The sequence below is a fragment of the Sceloporus occidentalis genome, unplaced genomic scaffold (genome assembly GCF_023333645.1).
Source record: "Sceloporus occidentalis isolate IW3139 unplaced genomic scaffold, rSceOcc1.0.p SCAF_1, whole genome shotgun sequence".
NCBI classification, from domain to species: Eukaryota; Metazoa; Chordata; class Lepidosauria; order Squamata; family Phrynosomatidae; genus Sceloporus; species Sceloporus occidentalis.
Window position 1 is genome coordinate 122,988,114 of NW_028316981.1, and position 21,666 is coordinate 123,009,779.

The 21,666-nt window shown below is 39.0% G+C and overlaps 1 protein-coding gene across 2 annotated transcripts in view; it reads left to right on the forward strand.

Moving 5' to 3' along the window:
- The window catches only part of LOC149322074 (cytochrome P450 2C5-like), a 42,457-nt gene extending 23,944 nt beyond the window's left edge, over nt 1-18,513 (forward strand). For both annotated transcript variants that reach the window (XM_089534158.1, XM_089534166.1), the window contains 7 exons: nt 353-505; nt 4,682-4,842; nt 7,159-7,335; nt 11,096-11,237; nt 12,716-12,903; nt 13,428-13,569; nt 15,230-18,513. In XM_089534158.1, coding sequence (XP_089390284.1) covers nt 353-505; nt 4,682-4,842; nt 7,159-7,335; nt 11,096-11,237; nt 12,716-12,903; nt 13,428-13,569; nt 15,230-15,417 — 1,151 coding nt within the window. In that variant the 3' untranslated portion in view covers nt 15,418-18,513. The remainder of the gene's footprint in view (nt 1-352; nt 506-4,681; nt 4,843-7,158; nt 7,336-11,095; nt 11,238-12,715; nt 12,904-13,427; nt 13,570-15,229) is intronic.
- The last annotated feature ends 3,153 nt before the right edge of the window (nt 18,514-21,666 follow it).

Below are 21,666 nucleotides of genomic sequence, written 5' to 3' on the forward strand. Positions count from 1 at the left end.
GGAAATAATATTTCAGCATAAAAAATTCTGTTTTCTGTGTGAAACAACCATGTGTGAATTATGCACAAAATAAGTCTCAAATTGTGAATAGGCTTAAAAAACAGTGTGGTTCTTAATGAGGTTCTTACAGTGGAAAGAAAATTGTTAAAATTAGTGATTGCTTTCTCTGAGAAGAAACATAGTACAAAATTACATCCCTAGTACTTACAAAGTAACTTGTTCACCAAAAAAGAAAAAGGAAAAGAAAGAACATTGTACCGATTATGGCTATCCATTGCTCACATAGAAACTTCCTGCTGGTTGCTGACTGTTGAGAACTGATAAAATGACCTTTTAATCTCTTTGGTTTTAGGGTTTGCCATCCAAAAGGATGCAAAATGGAGGGACTTGCGCCGGTTCACACTTTCCACCCTGAGGGACTTTGGAATGGGGAAGAAAACAATGTCTGAGAGGGTGCAGGAGGAAGCGCTTTGCTTGGTGAAACATATAACAGCAGCCATACAAGGTTCTTGACTCTCCAGTTTATGTGCTATTGCTATTCCAAAGAAACAAAAAGCAACCCCCCAGAACAGGGAAAATGGTCTAAAAATAAAAATGAAAGCCTGTTTTTGTACTTTCTTCTTTTACCTTCCTTAGTACCTTCCCATGTCTTTGATGTTTTCTGCTAGTAGTATAGTGTCATCCACATATCTTAGTTGTTGATGTTCTTTCCTTCTATCTTCATTCCTCCTTCTTCTGAGTCTAAGCCTTCTCTTCATATAAATTCTCTGTGTACAGGTTCAACAAATAGGGTAACAGAACACATCCTTACTTGACCCTTTGCCAATTGGGAACCGTTCTATTTCCCCATTTTCTGCTCTAACAGTAGTTTCTTGTCCTAAGTACACATTTCTTGTCAGGACTATCAGATTTGTTGGCACACCCATGACTTTAAGAGTCATTCATAGTTTTTTGTGATATTCTGGTGGTGCAAGGATCCCTGCTGGTGCAGTGGTTAAATACTGGTATTGCAGCCATTTACAGCCACAAGGGTGTGAGTTCAATCCTAGGCAGGGCTCCGAGGTCGACTCATCCTGGCATCTTTCCAAAGTCACTAAAATTGAGCACCCAGCTTATTGGGGCAATTGGCTTATACATTGTAAACCATTTAGGAAGTGCTTAAGTGTATTGATAAATGGTATAGGAATGTACTTGCTATTGCTATTCCTAAAGCACATGCAGATTTTCTTCTGGTGTTCCTTGGTGCACTCCAATCACCATCATATGTTTCATGGCATCTTTCAGTTTCCAGGGGTTCTTTAGAATTCTCAGCTAGTGCCTCAGCAAACTACAAATTCCAATGTTTGACAGGATGCAGCCATAGCAATAAAAGTGCTGCAATTGTGTAGTGGCAAAGGGCCCCAGAACTGTCCCTTCCATCAGATCTTAGAAAGTAAGCAGAGTTATATGGGAACAGCCAGGCCTTGCATTGGATTAATGCAAATTAAATCAGCTCCTGCTATCTAATCAAATAGGGTGGATGTGTAAGTTGAAGATCTGTGAGTGAATGGTAGAGCTGTAATGCTGTTTCCCTCAAAACCCATGTATTGGAGTTGGCACCAAAACATTGCCTAAAGTTGACATTGGAAAATGGTGCCTATGTACTCATGATTTTTTTTAAAAAAAGAAAAACAACCCGTATCTTAATATTTGGAAGACAGGCTGGATGGAATACTTCAAGTTAAGAATTGTAGTTGTGTTAATCCTTTGAAGGGTGCAGGGGAGGGGTACTCCCTAGTAGTGAATGGATTGCTGCCACTAGGAAAGAACATGGAATCTTGAATTTTAGTGCAGCCATTAAGTGGAAGAATATATCACACACCCCCATACAGATAACTTTGAACCTCACTTTTCATCATTCGTGGCCAGCATGGTCAATGGTAAGGAATTATGGAATATGAAATCCAGAGTATCTCCAGGAAATAAAAAACTATATATCACTTATATCTATCAAATTTATAACAATAATCTATAACAATTTTTTCTCTTATTCAGTTATATATACTCACCAAATTACTTTTACACAATTGCTAATTGTTTGCTTATCCTAATCTATTGGTCTATAAATTCTTATTCATGATAATATAAAATATAATATGAATTAAAGCAGATTTAATGATATAGGTTTAATTACAAGAAAGTATGAAAGATTATAAAAATTATACCGAATTGCAAACTATACTTAGGAAAGCAGTAGAAAAGGGTCTATAATTAAATACAGTGTGCCCACGTCATACGTGGGTGCGCTTTACGCGGCTTTCAACATATGCTGAAAGCCGCGCAGGGAGAAGAGATGGTGGGTCCCATAGGCAAGAATGGGGTGTGCAACCACAGCGCGTGTGTGCTGCCGTGCCACCACGCCACTCAGTGCATGAGCCCTATTCATTTAAAGTAAGGGTGCATTGTATACCATTTAATTTACCATAAGCTTATAGAAAAATCACTTTCAAAATTTTAAATACTCAACTAATAATATATATCTTCTATTCTCTTTTATTTTCTATTATTTTGTTATTCCACTATGAGGGGTGGCATAATTCAAAATCTTTCCAGCTCTCTCTAAACCTTCTTTTTCTTTCTTTCCTTTTTCTTTCTTTATTTCTTCAATTTGTATGTTGGTTTATTTGTTGAGATGTTGCTATATTGTTATATTGTATATAAGTCTGTAAGTCTATATCTCTCTTTTTAAATTTTTAATTTTATGTCTTCCTTCTCTCTCTCTCCTTTTTTCTCCCTGGTATTCATTTTATATAATTATATAATTTGTAATAATTGAGTCTACCTATCTAGTCCAAAGTCTTGTGTCCAGTCTCTCTTTCTATTGTCCACAGTTCAATGTCCAAAGTTCTCTCTCTTTTTTATTTTTACTCAGAAGCAACAACAACCCCCTCAGTAGCAAATGTTTATTGCCCACTGGCATTCTAAAGAAAAAAAAAAAAGGGGGGGGGGAGGATAAGTTCTCTTCTTCTTTGTTCTCCCTTCCCCATGTCCAATTTAATCCAATTCAAGTTGATTAACACAATCTCAATCCTGTCCCACTAGCAATCTCCACTTTCACTCAATCTCACTTTCAACTCTATTTTCTTCTATTCAGTTTCACTCTTAAACTTCAAACTTTTGACTTCCGTTTGGCTATGGCAGCCCACTGAGACATCTTCTGACCCCAGGAGAACCTGGGAGGGGGAACCAAGGCCTTTTTTTGAAATGATGGATTTCTTTTCTCTGGTTGATGCTTGGAGAGCAAAATACAATCAGACCAAAGAGTATACTTTCTTTTCAAAGGTTAATAAATCTTGGACACGTATAGATATGTTACATTATTAATGAAGGTGTCCTCAGTTGAAGTCAAATTTAACTTGATGTCTGATCACAATCCTATCTTATTGGAATTTTCCTTAAATAGAAAAGATTTGAATTGGAGATTAAATGAATTATTGTTAGAAGATCTCCAAATTGTCAAGGAGGCAGTAAAACAAATAGAGAATTTATTTTGAGATAATGCAATGCAGGATGTGAGGGAAGATATTATTTGAGAAGCCTTTAAGGCTGTAATCCTACATAATATTGCTAAAATCGAACCGTTTCTTTCGGCTCCTACTGCCAAGATTGTGGTCCATGCCCTAGTGGTCTCATGACTGGATTTTTGTAACCTCCTTCTGATAGGACTTCCTCTTTCTCACCTCCGTCATTTAATTTCTGTCCAGCATTCAGCTGCACGTCTGCTCATGTCTGCTCACCACTTCGATCACATCTCTCTTTTATTGCCATCCTTCCATTGGCTCCCCCTCCTTTTTCGTATTAGTTACAAACTTCTGTTGTTGACTTTAAAGCTGTGCATGGGCTGGCCCCTCCTTATTTATCAGAGCGTCTTTCTCTTTACCTTCCCACTCATGCCCTCCATTCTGGTAATCAAGGTCTGCTGTACTAACCTAGAATTTACATTGCTCCATCCTGGATCCATCCCTCTTCACTTGCTGCCCCTCACTCCTGGAACCTCCTTCTCCCACAAGCACAGATCATCACCTTTTTAACCAGCTTCAAAACTGAGTTGAAGACTATACTGTTCAGGGAAGTGTTGCATGATTGTTATCTGATGTTATTTTAATTTATTGTCTGCCTTATTTTATTGAATATTAACATGTACTGATAAGTATTATATTTAATTATTTTTGGATGCCGAAGGCAGGTTTATTTTAACTACTTTAATTGTATGTACAGTGCTGTGTAAATTTACAGTGCTATAAATAAAGCATAATAATAATAATAATAATAATAATAATAATAATAATAATAATAATAGCCAAAGAATCAGCATCCTAGAACAGAAGGAGACCATGGTTGGCATCTGGTTGATTAGTCCCAACTAGAGTAGACCTATTCAACCAATTATTGCATTGAGATTAAACACTTGGTAAATCCCATTGATTGAACAACTCTATGTGAACCAGGATGAAGAACCGAGTTTAGGCCTTTGATTGTAATAGGTTACTGTTTAAGAAGTTTACATTATGTTCTTGAGACAGATGGTAAAAACGTGCAATGGTAGCTACTTTAAAGAATTTCCTTAATTTTGACAGGGGAACTGAGGAAGATGGAATCCATTCTGTCCAGCTCAGATTATTGTGATCTCCTTTCCTTGCAGGGAATACTTTTGACCCACAAAAATGCATCATAAATGCTGTTTCTAATGTGCTGTGCTCTGTTGTCATTGGGAGTCGGTTTGACTACCGAAATGAGACTGTCGCAGGGCACCTATGCATTGCGGAGCAACTAGCGTCCCTATTTATGAGTTACACAGGCAAGGTATGTTATTTCTTCTGTGTTGTAAACCTGTTCTTTTGAAAGCCACACCTCCTGCCACCTTATTTTGTGATGGGGTCAGGGCTAACTTTTATTTTGTTTTTATTTATTAAAACACTTATATTCTGCCCTTTATCATGGGATCCCACAGTGACATACAAGTAAATAATTTAAACCACTCCCAGACTAAAATAATGAATAATTTAAACAAAATAAAAACATATTATACAAAGCAACAATTAATACCACTCTAAAAGCTGCAGCAATTCAAAAGCACGAACATGTACACCATGAAATAAATTAGTTCCCAAAGACTTTTTTAAAGCTATGTTTTGACTTGGCACCAGAAAGAAACCAACATTGACATGAGTCAGACATCCAAAAGGAGGACTTTCTGTAATTGGGATAACATAGCCATGAAGGTCCCCTTCTGTGTTCTTTTAGGGAGAGCTAACAATCAGATTATTGACTGCAAGCAACTTGTAAATGTTGCTGTGGACTTGTTTTTGACAAGGGATTAATGGAAAAGACCAAACTTAAAATGGCAACCGTTTCTGAAAGGTGAGGTAGAAATGTATGTTCATCTTTAGTTCTAGAGTGTCATTCCTATCAAAAGGATGAATAGACACACATTTGATATTAGAAATGGAGCAAGAAGTGTTTGCCCACTGGAGAAGCTGATCGAGGCTGGACAAAGGGATGTCATATTGAGGAGGGAGCAAGCTTGTTTTCTGCTGCTCCAGGGACTAGGACCCAGAGCAATGGATGCAAGCTGCAGGAAAAGAGATTCCACCTCAACATTAGGAGGAACTTCCTGACAGTAAGGGCTGTTCAACAATGGAACACACTTCCTAGGAGTGGAGTGGAGTGTCCCTCCTTGGAGGTCTTCAAACGGAGGCTGGATGGCCATCTGTCAGGGATGCTTTGATCTGGATTTCCTGCATGGCAGGGGGGTTGGACTGGATGGCCCTTGCGGTCTCTTCCAACTCTATGATTCTATGATTCTATGAAAAGAGTTCAGACTCCCAGCTTCCCCATGAATATCAAGGACTACAAATTCCATCTGATCTAGTAGTATATTAGGAGACATTTATTAACTTAGATGTGCCAGGGAGCTTTTATTATTTTTCCTGGCTTGGCTGGATTGACCTAATCTGTCTGTAACTCTTAAGTGTACCTACAAAAAATGATGCTCCTTCATGTAAACAGATACTCGTTTGCAATGGAGATTTTTTACTTAGAATAAAATCTTTTCCTTTAAAAGTACTTCTGTCTTTCAAATGCTTTTGCTCAGTTTCATTCCCCTCACCAAGTTTGACAGAGGGGGCAAGAAGGTCTCTGCAGCATCAGAGATGGAAAGTGCAAGTGGAATTCCAGCAGCATATAGAAGGGGAATTCAAATCAATGGGTGGTGGCAGTTAGTTTGTTAGCTTCTTCCTGGAGGTCCCATTCTGCTCAGCAAGAGCAGAAAGAGGGGACCTCAGAAGGATTACAGTGACAGACTATTTTCATCTTCCTGTGCATAATTGCTGGCCTTCAAGCAACTGTTCTGGAACAAAAATTAAAAATTAAAAATTCAAGGGGCAATTGGAAAGAGAAATAGCTGAATTGGAACATATTCTAACCCACTGAACTGCAACAATAAAGAGACAGAACCAACTCTAGTGTTCACTAAAATATGCCAACAAATATGGAAAACAACACACAGGCCAACAGACTGGAAATAATGCCCATCCCCCCCCCCCACACACAAAAGGAGTCACAAAATTATACACAAAAGATCTGCAGCATAGACCCCAATCATAAATGGAGAGAGAAATCCTAGAGGTTCAAGAAAAGAAGAGGCACTAGGATTCACATAGAAAATATACAATGGCTAATGGAGTGCACCAAAAATTCTGGAAGAAATCAACGTGTGCTTTATAGATTATAGAAAAGCCTTTGACTACATAGATCACAAAAAGTTATGGAATCCTCTTAAAGACATAGGAGTGCCACCATAGTTGATAGTCCTGATAAGAAATCTGTATGTAAGACAAGAGGTTACAGTTAGAATAGAAATGGAGAAACAGAATGGTTCCCACTTGGCAAAGGGATCATCTTAACTGAGCATCTTATCTTGGAGGCTATAGGCAATATAAAAAGGAGGGGCTTATACATTGTGTTCATTCTTGGCATATACAAAGGGTCCTTCAGTGAGGAATGTGGGGAAAAAAGTGTCTTCTTAAAAAATAGCTGTCATGACATTTAGCTACACCCCTTGGGGTGGCTGGACTCAAAGGTTTGACTTGAAAATTAAAGATATAATTTGTATCCCAGTTGTACAGCTCTTTCCCACAAATGATGGATTACCTGCCTGGACTGCACCAGAAGGTATTTGCTGATTGTGAAAAACTGCAGGCCTACATCCGTGAGGAGGTAAAATCTCACAGCCAGACACTGGACCCTGGGAATCCCCGTGACTATATTGACTGCTTTCTTATCAAACTGGAGAAGGTAGGTACCAGAACACATGAAGCTGCCTTACACTGTTAGTCCATATAGCCTAGTGTTGCTGAAAACAATTAGCAGTAGTTGTCTAGGAATTTGTTAATTCTACCTGGAGAAGCCAGCGATCAAGCCAGGGACTTTCTGCAAGAAACATTGTCCAGAGAATTGAGGCCAAAATGGTGAAAGGTCTGGAAACCATGCTCTATGTGGAGCAGTTTAGGAAGCTGGACATGTTTAGCTTAGTGAAGGGAAGACTGAGATGTGACATATTTAAATATTTGAAGGGAAGTCATAATGAGGATGGACCAAGCTTGTTTTCAGCTGCTTCAGAGACTAGACCATGGAACATTCTACTGCTTCAGAGACTAGACCGCGGCACATTCACATTTTCCCGAGGAACTGTAAGGATGATCTCTACAGGAATAAACCATGGAACAATGGTTTCAAACTGCAGGAAAAGAGATTCCACCTAAACCTGACGGTAATTTCCTGATGGTAAGAACTGCTTGACCATGAAATATGCTCCTTGGAAAGTAGTGGAGTCTCTTTCATCTGAGTGTTTTTAAGCAGAGGCTGGATAGTCATCTGCCTGAAGTGCTTTGATTGTGAGTTCCTGCATGGCACAAGGGGAGTTGGGCTGGTTGGACCTCAGGGTCTCTTCCAACTCTAGCATTCTATGATTCTAGTTTGCTACTGAACCAGCATCCCTTTTTACCAAGGATGCTCTCTGAAGACATCTAGTTACTCTTAGATATTGTTCTGAGCATATCAGCCTCCAAGGGGTCTTTTAACTTTGGTAGTAGTGGATGTAGGCATATTGGTCCCCATGACCTTCCCACACAGCTATTTCAAATGAAAAAATTTATTGGACACACAAATGTGAAAATATGTACAGTGTTCATGCTGGGAATAACAGATAGAGTTTTTTAAATGGCAAATGTGGATAAAGCAAATAACTAGATAAGAAAATACAATTCTGGCAGAATGGAGAAAATCTTAAACCAAGGATGTATACAGTCGGCCCTTCTTATACACGGATTTCTTATGCACGGATTCAAGCATCCATGGTTTGAAAATGTTCAAAAAAAAGGATAAATTTCAACTATCAAACCTTGATTTTCCATTTGCTATGTCATATTTAATGGGACTTGAGCATCCACGGATTTTGTTATCCACGGAGGATCTTGGAACCAAACCCCAGTGTATAACAAGGGTCCACTGTACTCACAAAATCTGATAAGGTTCTAAGAACCTTATCAATATTACATGTTCTTAATGAGTTATTGTGAGCAGGATTTAGATCCCAAGAAGTGATACAGATTAGGACTAAGTAATGGGTGGATTCAGAGGTTGTTGGGAGGAGAAGGGAGAAATGTCTCAAAAATGTATGAAGGGTAGGATCGTTGGAACCATCCCCTTAAAGTACATAGATACACATGCACACTTGAAAAGAAAATGAGGAACAAATATTAAATCTGCTAAAAGTGCAGGGAGATAATTTCCCCAAAAGAAATGCAGTTTGTCAAATATTATCTTTGCCTGGAACCCACCTGGTCATGTTGAAAAGAAGCTGTGGAACTTTGAAAAGTCTATTTGAAATAATGGAAAGAAAGCTAGATCTTTGACTAATAACTTCTTTTAGAGAACAGCAGGGAAAACTCTTGCATTCTGAAGGCCAGAAAATTTGCAAAGGGATTTTTGGGTTGGAAAACTTTTATCTGTTCTCCTTGACTTTCCTTGAAGGATGGCTCATTTCACCAGATGCCCAGATTCCTTTTCTTATTTTCTTATTGTTAAAGACTATCATGATGTATTGCAGACTAAGGTCAAATGGAAAGTTTGCATATTCACATCCATGTAAGAAGCAAGTAAGCAGATGTAAAAACAAAAACAAACAAACAAACAAACAAAAAAAAACAGATGAAATTTTTCTGACAGAAAAATACCCTCATAAGATATTTGATTACCTTTGTACATAGAACACCAGGTATTATTGGCTGGGTTCAATGAGATTTTTAAGGCATAGCTAGTCATTAGCTTTAAGTAGGAGTCTTGTGTGTAGACCTATTGTATCTGTAATATCAAGGGGAAAATGAATTCTTTTCTGATCATGTTTATGCCCTTTTGCTAACATATTATCAAATGCTTGTTCATGCTTAAGTAAGTAGAGCAAATATTTACGTTTACGTTCAGATGTTTTTATTTATTTAAAACAGGTGTACTTTGGCCTTTAGCAAAAAAGGCACACAAAGTATCTAAAAAAAATACATAGTATGGCTATTCCTGCCCTTGGGATTACAGTCTAAATTTAAGACATGAAACGAAAGGGGGAAAGGGAGGGGGATTGAGGTCAATATTTATAACTGGCCAGATGGAGATGGTTCAAGCAGCCTGTTGGAACAGAATTCACTCAGTTCTCTCAGCTCCTATCACAGAAATGTGCTATGGTCAACTACTTTGACCAGATTAAATTGGTAATTTTATGAAAAAGATCAGTTTATTCTTTGTTTCACTATAACCAGTCCTGTAGCTTTTAGTTTTCCTTATCTAGCTTGTTGTCTGCTTCATAATCTGGGATAATAGTTTTCACCCAAACATTTCTTTCATCAAGCTGCCAGCCCAAGGACAATGACATAATATTATGAATGAATATGAAGAATTTTTGGTATGTTTATTGCATTATGTAGTATTTTAGCTATAGTTGCATTGTTGTGAACTGCCCTCGTCTCCAGCTCATGGTGATCCTGTGGATGAGACCTCTCCAAGCCTCCCATTCTCCACTGCTCTGTTTAAGTCTCAAAGGTTCATGCTTCCTGAGCCTAGCCATCTGGAATGTGGTTTCCTTCTCTTTCTACTGCTCTCCACCTTCCCTAGCATTATTGCCTTTTCTCATGAGTCACAGTTTCTTTCTCTTAATGTGGCCAAAGAGAGCCTTAATTTTATCAACTTTGCTCCAGGGAACTTTCTACCTATATCTGCTTAAGAACCCACTTGCTTGTCTTTTTGACTGTCCACAGTATCCTCAGCACTCTTCTCCAGCACCACTTTTCAAAAGAATTAATTTTCCTCTGTATGTTTTCTTCACTGTGGAATGGTTCTAACTTTAGTGTTCAGTTGCATATCTTTGCACTTTAGGATCCTATCTAGTTCTTTCATAGCTGCTCCTCCCATTCCTAGTCTTCTTCTGATTTCTTGACTGCAGTTTCCATTCTGATCAATGTGTGAACCACCCTGCAAATTAAACACACACACACACACACACACACACACACACACACACAGTTTTTTCTCTGCATTTTAAAATGAGTTAACATTTTTAAATACAAGTTAATACATTAAAAACAATATTAATGGGGAATGGGAGGGTATTATGATATAATGATATCACAGAGAAATATTTATAGAACAATATCAAAATATCACAGAGCAACATAAAACAATATTCTGTAATATTATTTGTAACAAGATAAGATGATTCAGATCCCCTCTTTTTCTGTAAAGCAGATACAGTGGAACCTCACCTTATGTGGGGGGATCCGTTCCAGACCCCCTGCCTAAGGTGAATTCCGCCTGTGCTTGAGCCCCATTATAGTGAATGGGGCTCATGCATGCAGCAGTGCGGCATGCATGCGCAGTGGCCGCATGCGGCATTGAAGGTACTGCAGCACAGTTTCTGCATAAACTGGAAGCCGCATATGGCATGCCCGCTTATGAAGCGGGCGCGCTGTATTTTCATTCTTCCTCCTTTCCTTTCATTTATTCACAGGAAAAAAACGCTTCTGACGTAATTTACAACCAAGAAGATATAGTCATGAGTGTGTTTGGTCTCTTTGTTGCTGGATCGACAACCGCAAGTAATGCATTGAATTTTGCACTTTTTGTGATGGCTAGATTGCCACACGTTCAAGGTAAACAGATATTCCAGAGAACCACAAAGGTCATGGGACTCTTATGAATTCTGTGTGTTCCTGTGTGTCAGCAGGTTGGACTGGATGGCCCTTGTGGTCTCTTCCAACTCTATGATTCTAAGATTCTGTCACTTGTCTCCAGGAAATTTGAAATAGGAAAAGGCATGATCAATTATTAAAACAAAAAGTTTCTGAGAGAAATTAATATCTCTGAGGAAAACAAAAAATAATGGCATTGTTATATATGAAAAAACCAAAATTATCATCAAAATTAATTTTAGCTGATGAAAAGGGAAGATATGTAGTAGTTGAGATTAATATGAGAAATGGCCTTAATAGTAATAAAATGTTATTTATTTATTTATTCATTTATTGGATTTATATCCTGCCATTCCCCCAAAATGGGATTCAAGGTAGCTGATAATATTCAATTGATTATATCCAATTACAGTGGGCCCTTTGTATACGCAGTGGACCTCAAGTCCTGTTTGTTTCCTGCTCCCGAGTGCAACATTGTTACAAACAGAGCTTCCCATCCGGGTAGGCTTAAAGCCGCGGATGATAAGCCCATGTATGGGGCAGATGTTCTGTATATGCAAAAAGGCACTAGGAATGCACACTTTTGCTATTATTTGTTTTAATTTGGGAAATTCTGGACTCAGAGATTGGGAATGAAAACAAATAAGGAGAGTTAAGATTTGGAAAAAAGAATGTAAGCTTAAGGCACTTGCTGGGATTGGACTCTGTTGTAACTAAGAGAGTACAGCAAATTTGTGAGTCTTAAAACTAACATACTAACAAAAAATATCAGTGCTATAGAAAAGGAAGAACTAGTCAATAAAACAGGTTATGAAACTGTAAAGAAGGTAAAATATTTCGGATTAACTGTAACATGTAAGAATCAACAGTTATTTGAAAACAATTATTTAAAGGTCTGGGGGAGTGTTAGTAATGATTTGAATAGATAGTAGAATTAAAATGTAATTTATCTCCACTTTTTTTTGGAAGCTATTGAATCTCGTGGTAGAAGATTATGTATATTTATTATGTAATATATGAAAAAGCTTTTAAAAATCAAGCTTGAACATTTTCCCAATCCATTTTATTTTACTGATCCTAATTTATTAATACTCTAACATGCAAAGCAATATTCTTTTCCTCTGATTCCATGCTCCATGTTTAATTTTATAAAATTATATTGTGCTCTCCTCCCTTTATCTTTTTCCCCCTAAATTGAAAAGCACCAGCTGTTTAGAATTATAAATTAGTCCATTTGGGGGAAAGATTTCAAGGAAGGTTGAACTATTTGCATGCCAATAAATTTCATTCTTGTATGCTGTCTTTAAAAATGGGCAACAATCCAGCTAACTTGTTTATGCAGTTGTAGTTTTCCTTCAGATCTGAATCTCCAGTGCTGCTAGCAGGAATGCTCTCCCCAGAATTCTGGGATTACATTTTCCAAATGTTTTTAATTATAGCAAAAGTCCAAGAAGAGATCAACGGGGTCATAGGTATCAGTCGTCCCCCAAGGATGGAAGACCGGATAAGGATGCCCTTTACTAATGCTGTTGTCCATGAGGTTCAACGATACACAAGTCTGAATCTTGAGAACTTTTCACGCTCTACAACTTGTTGTACAGAATTCAGGGGCTTCGCTATCCCCCAGGTACAGTGATTAACACATTTACTGTAAATAATAGATTTTTGGCTATGAACTTCCACAATCAAAGCAGGTAAAAGAACTGCTTCACTATTTAGGGGCTTCACTATCCCTCAGGTACAGTGATTTCCACATTTACTGTTTAAAGAATGGATTTTTGGAATCATACAAAAGGCTATAAACTTCCACAATCCAAGCAGATACAAGAACTACTCAATTATATATGCACAAAGATAAATAAATAATAAATAAAAACTTTATTTATATATCGCCCTTCGAAACGTCAGGGTGGTTTACAGCAATAAAACTACATTCAATACAATACCATTTACAATTTAAAAACAATACAATTCAAACAATAAAAAAAGATGGCGAATCTGCCCTGACCCACATTCATGGAGAAATTTTCCATGGCATAAAGTTACTCATCTTTGTGCATAACTTACTACCTTTCTGAATGGGAGGCCGTTTCTCAGATTTGTATGAACCTGAAACAATTCATGTCGTCTTATTTGCTTTCTTCCCTGAAGGACACTGTTATCATTCCACACTTGACATCTGTGCATTTTGACCCTCTGATGTGGGAAACTCCAGAGGAGTTCAACCCAGCCCATTTCTTGGATGAGAAGGGTCAGTTTAAGAAGAAAGATGCCTTCATGCCATTTTCAGCAGGTGAGTACATGGGTCAAAATAGTCACACTATAGAGATTGGGACTTCAAGAGTGATTTTGTGATCACAGGAGCCAAGCAACAGGGCAGGGTGCTCTCTTCTGAGTTTCCTCACTACCTCTCTTTCTTACATGATAGTCAAGAAGTTGGTGAACAATAGCATGGAAAAAGGAAATCAGTCTGTGCTTTATAGATTATAGTAAAGTGTTTGATTGTGTAGATCATGAAAAACTATGGATCACTCTTAAAGAAATTGGTGTGCCACAACATTTGATTGTACTAAAGTGTAACTTGTTCTGGGCACCATAATCCAAAAAGTATACTGAGAAACTGGAGTGTGACCAAAGAGGGGGACTAAAATGGTGAAAGGTCTGGAAACTATGCCCTGTGAGGATTGACTTAGGGAGCTGGGGATGTTTAGTCTGGAGAAAAGAAGGTTAGGAGGTGATATGATAGCCCTGTTTAAATATTTGAAGGGATGTCATATTGAGGAGGGAGCAAGCTTGTTTTCTGCTGCTTCAAAGAACAGGACCTGGAACAATGGATTCAAACTGCAGGAAAAGAGATTCCACCTCAATATTAGGAGGAACGTCCTGACAGTAAGGGCTGTTTAACAGTGGAACACACTTCCTCGGAGTGTAGTGGAGTGTCCCTCCTTGGAGGTCTTTAAGCAGAGGCTGGATGGCCACCTGTTGGGCATGCTTTGATTGAGGGTTCCTGGTTTGGCGTGGCTGCTGGGTGAGTGAGAAAAGGAGGTGGTGCCCTTTCTCACTAGCCACATCATCAGCCATACCAGTCCTACTAGGTGTACCACCACATCATGTGTACAGTCCCCTATGGGGGTGGGGTTACCCAGCGTGGTCCACACCTTTCACACCAAAGTGTGCAATACTTTAACCTACAGCATAACTCTTTTGGTCTCCAGCAAAATTCTTCAGCTCTAAATCTTGGTGAGGCTCTAAGCCAGCACTGCAGATTTCAAGCCAACTGTGTCAGGACAAAACATTAATGAACATGCTCTCAAATGACCATATGTGTTTTTAAAAACTCTACCTGTTTTTTATTTGTTTGTTTTTTAATAGCAGGTTTCAAAGATGTGTGACACAAAAAAATTGGAGTCTTTCTTCATATTGAGTTCATCCTATCTTTACCAACTAATTACATTCAAATTACATCCACATATGTGAATAATAATAAGTAGTAATAGTAGTAGTATTAGTAGTAGTAGTAGCAGCAGCAGCAGCAGTTATGGCCATTTTAAGTAGTAAAATGAGAGCCTTTAGGGATGAAGGGCGGGGTATAAATACTGTAAATAAATAAATAAATAAATCTTGAATTCTCTGTGGAAATCAATGGGTCATTAATTTGGATTTTCAAATCTTGATTCAGATAATGGATCAAGACATATCAGGTTTGAAGTGGTCCCAACAAAATCAGGTCAGGAACTGAACTATCAAATTAGGCATTGAATAGAACTGAGGAGGAAGTTAACTTACATAGCTCAATGAAATACTGACAGAGATTGTATAGACTGATGGATACCTTCCTGCTGTTTTTCATCATGATTCCGTTTTAATTAATGGCCTGCAACTTCCAGCACACAAGTTTCCTAGACACTATAACAATCTCTGGTGAGTGATTGCTCTGTCGTCTTCTCTTCCAGGGAAGCGGGCATGTCCTGGGGAAGCACTGGCCCGGATGGAGCTATTCCTGTTCTTCACCACTCTGCTCCAGAACTTCCACTTCCAGCTGGTTGGAGAAGCCACAGATATGGATGTCTTTTCTTTCTATAACAGTTATAAAAATCAGAACCTGAAGCTCCCAATACAAGCTACTAAACGTTTACTCTGATGTTGTGACTCAAAATAAGCAGAAAGGATGAAACCAAAAATACAGTCACCCCTCCTAACTTGCGGATCTTGGATCCGCGACCTTGAAAATACACGGAGTATTTTCCACTATGTTTAATGGTGCATGCACCCCCTCACACGTACATGGAAAGGATGAAACCAAAAATATTTGCAGCTGATAAAGCAGAGATCCTGAAGCTTTCTGTCCTTCATTCCCCTAACATCTTGCAATTTCACCTAGGCATGTCACCCCCAGGCTTAGATATTAAATGTTGCTTAATATCAGCAAGCATAAAGTCCTGTTCTTTGTTTTTCTCCAAAACTGTTTATCTGTGTCCTTACACATTTTAAACCATACCACACAGCCAAGTACTCTGAAGATAATTTTTGACAGCTCTTGCTGGATTTTTTCACAAGCATTAACTCCTTTTGAGTATGTTTCATGGAACAGCTACCACATGGAGTTGCATCTGTATTCCTCAGAAGTAAAAGAGTATACAGAAGGAAAGTCTTCTGATTGAGTGGTGTATAGAAAAGCTTTCCATATGGCCACAGGGAGTCATAACAATGTGTGTGTGTGTGTGTTTGAAATGCCCAATGCCACTTGTTAGCCAAAGCTCTTGAGGGAAGGTATCCAAAAATACAAGTGATCACAACAGTCTTCCTATACAAATGGTAGGAATCTGAAAAAGGGATTTCAGCTCAAGGGGCAACAGTTTAGCCTTTCAGCAGGAGAGGAGCAAATCTTAACCATTGATTTCAGCAAGAGTCCTCCAGAAGGAGGAGGCATGTTGGGATATGTCCACATTTCCTGATATCATGATCTCAGCTGAAAACACTGGGTCAAGTTATTCCACCAGCACTTTGGTTTTGTTCCTCTAACTCTCTCTCTCTTCTGTCAAGTCAGAATCCAGAAGTGAGCTACAAGCCAACTTTGTTTTGTTGAAGTATAAAACCAGGGTCAGAACAAAGTGTCATAAATTCCTACTCACAGAAAACATCCAGTCTCTGACATCTGGCCCACTACAAATAATCCTCCTAAGCATCCCTTTAACACTGTTCACTGCTTCTGGCATTTACTAAGTCATGAACTAAAAATATTTTATATTTTTTTCTTTAATTTGTATTAAGCATCTGTCTTAAGCTAGTTAACTAAGCCCTTTGACTTTACTTGTTGTTTAAAAATACTCCAGTCTTTCCTAACAAGGTTGATTTATAGCATACTTTTCTTGAGCAATGGATCTGTTTGTTCCATTGACGATCTAGCACTGTATAGGTGTGGGCTGCTATTTTTTATTATAGATATTTTTAATTTTAAAAAATGTTCTACATGATTTGTTTCTTAGGGCTGGGAGGGAATGAACAGACTGACATTTTGACAGTCTAGCATGAGAAACCAAAAGTGTCAGCCTTTACAATTCACTGCTATTCCAGCTAGAATAATTCTCCTCAGGCAGAGAGGCTTGGGCATTGTCTGCACTGCCCAGGGTATTACAGAAGTAGCACAGAGTATCCTGGCCCTTCAGCTGCTCCAACTTGACCCTGTTATCCTGCACTATGGTGGATGTCTGCATGGGTGTCCTGCCAAGTCTCCTGGTGTGTTGCTCACTTCTGATGCACTCATTTCTCTAAGGCATTGATGAATGCACCGAATGGCTTGGCACAACGCCCATGCAAACAAACAAAACAGGAGGCTTACACCGTAACTGGTCAAAAATAGGAGAAAAAACCAATTGGTAGGTATACTATAAATCACTAAGTACCACTGTAAATAAATCCAAAAATGCTATAACAATTCTAAATCAATATATATGTTACCATTAGTCTGCAATCATGGATTTTTTTACTTGTAAGCTTAATATGGCCTAAAATATGGCAACATGGAATAGCTTACTGGAATCATATCTTCTTGAACTATAATCTGGAATAGAAATGCTATATCATTACTGAAGAAGACATTTGAATCGAAACGGCCACAAAAACTCCGGAGGTAGCCGTCTTGCTACCAAAGATAGTAATGCTACTTATATCAATGCTACCATTGTTTCAATTACTGGTTATATACTACTACCCTGAATATCTAGTTTTGAAATACCAACCCAGCAAAATCTTTGCAAGGTGATTTATTGTGGTTTACTGGGACACTGCCATTATTGCCAGGTTGTTTATTGAACTTGTATCATTGGGACATTCATCCTATATTATCAGTCATGGAATATACAGAAGAATTCGTCTTTACAGCATCTCATATCTTTGCAAGGTGTTTTTTGGTTGGACTTTTCATTTATCATTAGTGTTCTCATATAATAACTGTATTATTAACTTATGTTAATTTAGGACTGGTTAATTAATTAATAATTAATTGATTTAAAATTGTTAAAACGCCCATGCAGACAGCTGTCATGGTGTAGCAACAGAGGGTCCCAGATCCTCTGGGAAGATCCAGAGCAACAGGTATATTTTTTTAAAAAAACCATTTTAAGACTGTTTTACCCCAATTCTGCTGTAGAATGTGCCAGACGTCATCTGGACTGTTTGCACCAGAAACAGGGTGTGGCATGTGTGTCATCTAAACAGGATTATGCCAGAACTGGGGGTGGGGGTGAAGAAATGGGACTTTTCGTTCATGCAGACAGGGCATTGGTGCCTCTTCATTTTGCAGTGGAGAATACTGATGGACATGGATAAGAATGTGTTTCAGTGTCTGCTATAGTGTTAGATAAAGTTTGCAGAGTGCAACCAGGTCAGAAAAGTGTTATTAAAACTCACAGAGCACAAAGAATCCACAGAGATCTATAAAAAATGGAGAGCATTGAGGGAGGGGGCAGATAGACCTTCTAAAAATTTACAGAGCATAAGTAGAACCTTGAAAAAAAAAGACACAGCCAGTCCTTACAGAACACTTAGAGAGCACAAAGAGGCAAAACAAGACATGTTCTAAAATGTATGATCAGATTTTAGCATATTTGCTAATGGGTTCCTTGAGGAACTCTACATTGAAGTCTCATGGAGAAGACCTTTGTTCCCCACCATTGTGTATTACATCTCTGTGTCCTTGTGCTTTCAACTATTTACATGCCATGGGGGGGGGGGGGGCAAGAAGGACAGTATTTTCCCCCTCCCCCGCTCCTCGTTGAGCTGGGCTGGCTTTAGTCAGAATGAGACCTTTATTTATTTATTGACCATGGGGAACCTTTGGAAAGGAAAAAAAAAGTTTGTTCTCCTGACTTCCCATGGAGTCAAACCGGTGCTTTCATGTGGGAGAGGTCGGTTTTTGATCTGTGGAGCAGGTGTCCGGCATTTTAAATGCTCCCGGTTTTAGTAAAGGAAGAGCCAGGGATAGGACCTGGCCTGGTCAAGCAGACTGCAAAGTGAGAAGCCTGATAGGTCAATTGAACTGAAGGCATCCGGCTTGTAAGGGGCCCTGGTGACCATTGTAGCTGTGGTCAATCTCCTAATTTGGGTTGGGGCCGCTGGGAAAAATATGCAGATTATCAGTAATTTGGGCCAAAAAAACCCTTAACTCCCAAATTAACAACTTTAGAGCCCCAGGACTCACATAATCATAATCTGCATGGAGTGAGGAGTCCACCCATGCATACATTTTAGAAACATTCCTTTGGAGGAAAAAAAATGAAAATAAACTGGAGCAGCCCAAGAGCAGCTTACTTGTCAAATTTGCTTTGCACAGGCTTTCAAGATTTAGGAGGACTGTCTTGTTTATCTGTTGCCAACAGCACAGTGGTCAGCTTTAAGTCCCAAGCTTAAAATTTAAGGGAGGTAAGGAAGGATTTGTTGGAGGAACAAAAAACATTTCAAAAAGGGGTGACGGAAAAGGAAAAGTGGGGGAAAGGGATGTGTGGGGGCACACTTCTTTCCCTGCAGTATTGTCCTCCAAGTCTTCGGGGGGGGGGGGGGGGAGAGTGAATTTCTGTAAAGCCACACTAGCTTTTTCCACACAGATTTTCTATACTACCCTCCAAAATTCCTAAAGTGGATGTTTTAAATCACACTCTAGAGAGCAGAGCAAACTTTCCAGGGTTTTTTAAAAAACACATTGTTCTGTCCAGTTTACATTGGATGGTGAAACAACTTTGCTTCCTTTAACAACCTCTGCTGAAATCCTAGCTCCTAGATTTTACTGTTTGGGACAGCTTCTTTTTGCAAGCAAAACTCCTTTTTTCTGGTAAAAGGGAAAGATTCAGGGGGGTAGGTGGAATTTTCAGCACAAATCCCTTGGGAAACATCCCATTCGCACTGAGTACAACTGGGAAGGGCAAACTCTTTTGTGGGTACACCTCTTCCCTGCTAGCCTTACTGGGAACACCTCTTCCTGCTAGCAAACTCTTGGGTCTGGGCTGGATGCTGCCATCCACCTCACGAGGGTTATTGGGTCACTACTGCAGCTAGTGCCTTTTATAATGTAACAGAAATTTCAGGAAACTTAAAATTCTAGGATGGACAGAGCAAAGAATTGGCAAGAGGACCTAGTAAATTTAAAATCTATAAGTTTATTTCCAATTGTCGACAAAAGAAAACATTGAACTCAGTGGAATTCAAGTTCCAAAAAGCTGAGATCCCAAACAAGACAAAAAGGCTCTTTTTATATTATTGAAGACAAAGAAGCTTCTTCAATACACCTGATTGGCTAATTACAATTTAAACATACAGAATTCTTACAATCAGAACAGAAATACATGCATACATTAAAACTGCATCATCACTCCTTACCCTCTCCTTTAGGAATTTAGTAGCTTTCCTTCTAACCTTGCTTCTGAACATCAACAATGTATCCTTATCTTAAATTGTGTATATTATGTCTAATTTTGTTGGTGCCAGCTTCCTATGGGTCATGATGCTCTTTTTACTCCTTTGCTCTAATTTTTTTTTTCTAAACTCCAAGCCTCTATTTTAAAAACCTATTTTTCTTTAACCAAAGTGACTCCATGTTTCTATGGCTTTTTATTTCAACAAGGAATTTCCACCACAATAACCTTCATTAGACCCAGCCTAAGGATCTGGTTGGCCTCACACTAACCCTTTCATTAGGGAGCCCTGATGTTGTTGAAATGTTTTGGGTGATGTCTCTTGCCCATGGTCCTTGTCTGCTGCCAACTGGATGCAGATGCAGGCTCCTCTGAAGCTCAGGATCAAAGCAAACTCCAAACAGGCTTTTCAGCTTGCTGGAACAATGCCTAGTGAAACAGCTGCTTAATTAAAGAAAGAAACTCCAGCAGGTTCACTCATTAAAGAGGGCTTTTATTGTCTTATTGCTATATACATGAGCTAATAGCTATAACTGTACAACACGTCTTACTCTCTCAGTCTCCATTCTCCCAGAATCCACCAGAACAGTCTTTGTTCGCATAAGTATAACATTCCCACGCTGTGATCACTTAGTCCAGCCTCCTTCTCACAAGTTGCCGTGCAACATAGGAACCAATCATAGTACAGACAGAAAACATATCTTGTTTCCATTTTGTCTTGTTCCATTGTCCTTGGACATTCTGTCTGCAGCCTAGGCTTTTGGCCTTCAGCTGTAACCAATTTTAAACTTTAACAACCATTGTCACATCTGAACATTTTCAACACAAATATACACTAACAGATGTTGCCTTCCTCCTCAGGATGCTACCCTTGGCAGGCCCCTAAACAAACACCAGGACTTCTTGCCTCGCCTGAGTATTTCCTTCTCCCTTCTCAGGAGCACCTCCTCCCTGTAGCAACTTGCACTTGGATTTCCAGCCACAAGGATAAATAAAAAATAATAAAAGTTTTATTTATATACCGCAACCTTCCATAGATCAGGGCGGTTTACAACAGTGAAAAATACATAAATCAACAAATCGCGCGCAAACAGTGCATCAAAGAAACAATAAAAACAATAAAAAAGATAAAACCCCAATTAGCCCTTCCTCATGGCCACGGAAGAGGAGGGAGGCCCTAAAAAGATGTTCATGGGGGGAATGCTTGATGAAATAAGAAGGTCTTTAAATCCTTCTTAAATTGGGCCAGGGAGGTAGTCGAGCGGAGCTCAGCGGGCAGCGTATTCCAGAGGGCCGGGGCGGCGATGGAAAACGTCCGCTTAGTGACGGAAGAAAGCCTAGCCCCTGGCACCTTCAGGAGTTGCTGCCCAGATGTTCTGAGGGTGCGGGACGGAATATATGGGGAGAGGCGGTCCTTCAGGTATCCTGGACCCAAGCCATTTAGGGCTTTATAGGTAATTACCAACGCCTTATATTGAGCTCGG